We start from the raw sequence: 5,493 nt of genomic DNA on the forward strand, positions 1-5,493 counted from the left end.
AGTGGCCAAAACCCCTCTAAAACCAGCCTGACAAACCAGCTTGGGTGACCAGCTAAAACCAGCCTGACCAATTAAGACCAGCTAAAAAGTGGCCAAAACCCCTCTAAAACCAGCCTGACAAACCAGCCTGGGAATCCAGCTAAAACCAGCTTGGGTGACCAGCTAAAACCAGCCTGACCAACTAAGACCAGCTAAAAAGTGGCCAAAATCATTCTAAAACCAGCCTGACAAACCAGCCTGGGAATCCAGCTAAAACCAGCTTGGGTGACCAGCTAAAACCAGCCTGACCAACTAAGACCAGCTAAAAAGTGGCCAAAACCCCTCTAAAACCAGCCTGACAAACCAGCCTGAAAAACCAGCCAGGGAATCCAGCTAAAACCAGCTTGGGTGATCAACTAAAACCAGCCTGACCAACTAAGACCGGCTAAAAAGTGGCCAAAATTCCTCTAAAACCAGCCTGACAAATCAACCTGGGAATCCAGCTAAAACCAGCTTGGGTGACCAGCTAAAACCAGCCTGACCAACTAAGACCAGCTAAAAAGTGGCCAAAATGCCTCTAAAACCAGCCTGACAAACCAGCCTGGGAATCCAGCTAAAACCAGCTTGGGTGACCAGCTAAAACCAGCCTGACCAACTAAGACCAGCTAAAAAGTGGCCAAAACCCCTCTAAAACCAGCCTGACAAACCAGCCTGGCAAACCAGCCTGGGAATCCAGCTAAAACCAGCTTGGGTGACCAGCTAAAACCAGCCTGACCAACCAAGACCAGCTAAAAAGTGGCCAAAACTCCTCTAAAACCAGCCTGACAAACCAGCCATGACCAGCCTGGGAAACTAGCTAAAACCAGCTGACCAGCTAAAACCAGCCGTTTTTTTTCAGTAGGGTTGTGTTACTGTAGGAACAATATGATTACCACAACAGATTAACTGAAGTAGCACTACAGTAAATTCTATAAATTACTATAGTATCTATTTTATCTGGGATAAATCGTGTGCGAAACAGTGGGGTACACAATCAAATCCACTCTTTCCAGGTTTTAGAGAAAACACATCGGCCTGGCGCGGACTCCGGAGCTGTGGATTGTGGACCGAGGCTGTGATTGGAGGATATGTTGGGATTGAGGACTGGAGGAGGCTGGGAAACAAACAGGGAGTGCTGCTGTGTGGACTGGAGGCCGCAGTCTGCATATTATACAAGCCAATTTCACCTGAATGATCGAATAAACGGCGCGTTTGCGGATCCGGTTTTGATGAATAACTCGCCTGCAAGAGATGCTGTTTCGGGGAGATGTTTACTGAATGCGAAGCACATTCATCAGATCCAGCATGCGGCATTTTTACCTTCAGATCGTGAACACAAACCTTCACGAGACACTGAACTGTCTGTGATTTCTCCTCACCGTGATTTGTAAAGCCGATTGACTTTAAAGGCGTTAGTTCTTCATGTACGTGCATATCAAACGGACGTTGAAGATCTCTCTTTATTTAGCCCTTTTAATAACAACAGTGAAGGATTAGTCCTATTACAGTAATTTGAGCATCACAGGTGAGAAAAGCATGCGTTTAACAGCTCTATAACTGCTTGAGATACAACTCTAGATCATAATAACTTTAATTAATATCTCATTGGCCCGGACTCATCCTCAACTACCTTCTTAAAACACTTCTCACGTGTTCACTAATGATATTCAGCTAATAATATACTCTCCATATACCACATATCTCCAAAACATCTCAAATAAACATTCGTTATGTCAATGTATTTTGTAATAAAATGGCCGACCCTAATGATGTCTCTACAATTTTAAATTGGCAACAATTAGCCCTTCGGTTTTGAAGATTGCTTAGTTGTTTTGTTTAACATTTTATAACACTTAAAAAAAGATTGACTAATGGAAATGATAATGTTTTTAACATTTTATGAGTTACACATAAAACGTTTGGTTAAGTTCAGCGGTCGTAATCATCATTTAACGACAGTTAATGTAACATAAACAAAGAATAAACAATACTTATACAGCATTTATCAATCATAGTACAACATTTACCACGTTAAAATACTTGTTGAATCAATGAATAACTTTATTTTGTATTATCTAACGTTAACAAAGATGAGTAAATACTGTAAGTCATGTTTTGTTCATGTTAGCAAGCTAGCATTAATATCATCTTATTGTTGTTGCCAATTCAGCTATTTGAAAAATACATCCTCAAAGTAAAATGCTTTTTTTTTTTCTTAAATAACAGTGCTGAATATTTACCACAGCTTTACTACACTAACAATAGCTTGTATCTGATGTTCTGGCTGGTAAAAAGTGGCATTATAGTGTTAGGCATTCCATATGACACTGTGTACAAGTGGCTTTATAAATGTAATACATGTAATCTTAATTTCTAAAGCACTTTTACAAGGTAGATTGTGTCAAAGCTGCTTAACATGCAAGAAAAGAGAGCAAAAATCCATTTATACTTATTTAGCAGATGCTTTTATCCAAAGCAACGTATGAGAGTAGCAGTATATAAATGCTATGATCTAAGTTACTAAGTCTACAAGGGGGAAAACGATGTTTTTTAAGAAGCATGAGGTACATAAAAGGTGTCTGGCGCAAAACAAGTGTCACCTACAGGTGGTTTGTAAACCCACTCGCCTGAAGCACACTTAGAATTGCAAGATGTTTTCGAGAATTATGGAGTGTTGATAAGGAAGTGTCTGGTGCATACGGAGAGGACAGTGTGTGCCACTTGCAGGTGGTTTGTAAACCCACTCACCTGCGTGAAGCACACTTAAAAACTGCCAAATGAGCCATAAGAATATTTCAGATTGTGGAACATTCCAGCATTTCAGGCAGGCAGTAATAGTGGTCGAGTGGTGGTGGCTTGGATACACAATATAGCGGCTGATAAAATCAAATTTTAATGTTATTGTTATCGGTCCAATAATAAATATAGGCTGATATTCTGCTGATACGTCATGTATTATTTCCACTGCTTGAACCATTTCACACGCTGGCTTGTTTTACTGGTATTTTGATTTTGGTTGTGGACTTTTTGGTTATGGCAGTAGATTTTATTTAAAGAAAGGAGGCCCTAGAAACAAATAGCTGATTAATAAAATGCAGAGATTAACATTTAAAGTTAAAGTGTTAAAATAAAAACAGTCGCTCGCTGTATGTTGTTTTTGCAATCATGCAGAAACACTTGAAAAACAATATTAGTCATATTTATCTGCAAATATATTGGTTATCGACCTCCGAATCTTTTATCTGTATTGATCAACAATTTTTATATCGGTGTATCTCTTATTTCTAGATCAATTAAGTGCAGAAAAGGGTGCCAGAAGTAATTTTGTAGCATGCTTTGCATTGCCACAGCTTGAATGTTATCTTTAGTGCTGACACAGGCAGAACAAACCTAAAGACAAATGTTGTTCAGCGCTGCTGCAGTAAGATAGCTCAACTCCACAGCAGTGGCTTACATTTCGTAAACGGTAACGTGGCTATTTTAGTACAGCACTATCATGTTATTTACAATTATGACTACTACCATTTCTTTAAATATGTTAAATTTAAATTAGAAATAAAATAATCAAATTTGAATACTTTTACTTGTGAACTGGGCCCTCTCTAAATGCTATTGTGTTTTTGAACCATACTGTAATGAAGTGTGTTATATTTGATATTTAATAGTACTTAAACAGTTTGTTGATGATTTGCCACATCATACTTTAGTATTAACTATAGTGAACTTATAAACTAATAAATCCTGTGTTATACTTTCAATTTTACTACGGTAAACCATGGTTTATTGCAGCTCAGTATACCCTGTAGGTGTAGAAATCAACAGTATTGGGTCATTCGTTTAGATTGTTATAGTTATTGTGTTACCGTAGCAAATAAAGAATTACCAACAGATTAATTTCAATTAGGCTGTCCCAAACCGTACAATTTATGTACGTTTAAAGGTCGATTAACGATTTATGCACACAAATCTTTCAAAGCCCACGTGAAACGGAAGTTGATGAGACTTTTATTTCAGTATGTTGATGTACTTCCAACTGAAATCGAATATCGAGTAGAGGGCGGGGCTTTTATTTTGCGCTTCATCATTCCCTCATAGTAAACTAAATGCTGATTTATACTTCAGCGTAAACCGTACGCGTATGGTCCGGCGCAGCCATCGCACAGTCGCATAGCCCTCGCCATGGCTAACGCGCACCTCTCAAAAAAAATGTAGCTTCACGTAGCAATGCCGTGTAGCGCAAGCTCTGTGATTGGTCGGCTTGGCAGCGCTGACGAGTTTGGGCGGTGCTGAGAGCCGCGAACCAGATGTAACGAGTGTTAACAAGTGTCGAGTCCCGTGAAGGAGCTCCAGATGAAAACTTTTGTTTTGTGTTTACCTTAAGATTAAAGTTGTTGCACTGTTCCCGCCTCTGAATGAGCATGTTTTAGCTACTTGTAGCATTTAGAAAAAACAAAACACCAATGAAGAAGCTCAACACTGAAACATAACCTACTGTCAGCTAGCGTTTCGGAAGTGTTATTGCAGAGCAACACAAACCTCATGCAGAAGTATAAATGCACGACTATAAGCTTGGCTTGCGCCGTGGGTCATGCCGATCACTCAATACAGAAGTATAAATCAGCCTTAATGAATAAGAGGGGCGTGGTTTAGAATATTACAAAATCTGACATCATTAGAGAAGCACCGCCCACCCAAACGCATAAGCAAATGCTCAGACTTTGATTGAAGATTACCTTAACAAACTGTTTCATTCAGTGGATTAACTTGCCTGTATTAATTGCTCCCCAAAATTAAACGACGTGCGCTAGCAAACTAAGTACATTTTGATTTCACATTGACCCTAAGTCTTACATGTTGTAGTTTATGAGTGTTTTGTTGTCATCAACAGTGAAGTACCATGCGCTCCCCATCCAAACCGCTAATGCCCACATAGAGCTCTCTGAACAGACACCCTCTGGCTGCAGAGGATGCTGGGAATGTGTCGTGGGCGCAGGAAGTTTGTGGCTGCCTCCCTCGCCCTGATCTTCATCCCTGCCCTCACCTGGCTCTATCTGTCATCCGCAAATATCACAGGTAAGACGAATGTTTCCTCTGTGAAACTATCAGGTGAAATTAACGTAACGTTAGCTTTGTTGCCAACCACCTCTTTTCATGCACATTTTAGAGTATCGCATAGAAATGCTTAGTGCGTATACATTTAAAATATTAAACACATACATATATACATATTTTTTTACATGTATTTTTTATTTCTCTTTGCTATTTGGGCTCATTGGATCCTAATTAGAATAAAAATCCAAGTATCATCTTTTGATATGATGTGATATCTTTTGATTATGATATGACTTTCAGAGAAAAATGATGCCCATATATGCGGACTCGTGGTCTGAATTTACATAAAACACTTTTTCCTGAATGTTTTTTAATGCATATTTAACATAGAATTTAAATATATAAAAATAATATATTCTTTTA

The 5,493-nt window shown here is 39.0% G+C and overlaps 1 protein-coding gene across 1 annotated transcript in view; it reads left to right on the plus strand.

Moving 5' to 3' along the window:
• The first annotated feature begins 1,148 nt into the window (after positions 1-1,148).
• Positions 1,149-5,493, plus strand: part of large1 (LARGE xylosyl- and glucuronyltransferase 1) — a 43,991-nt gene continuing 39,646 nt past the window's right edge. The window contains exons 1-2 of the mRNA XM_056455259.1: positions 1,149-1,543; positions 4,907-5,091. Coding sequence (XP_056311234.1) covers positions 4,986-5,091 — 106 coding nt within the window. The 5' untranslated portion in view covers positions 1,149-1,543; positions 4,907-4,985. The remainder of the gene's footprint in view (positions 1,544-4,906; positions 5,092-5,493) is intronic.

Source organism: Danio aesculapii, chromosome 4 (genome assembly GCF_903798145.1).
Source record: "Danio aesculapii chromosome 4, fDanAes4.1, whole genome shotgun sequence".
In the NCBI taxonomy this organism is placed as follows: Eukaryota; Metazoa; Chordata; class Actinopteri; order Cypriniformes; family Danionidae; genus Danio; species Danio aesculapii.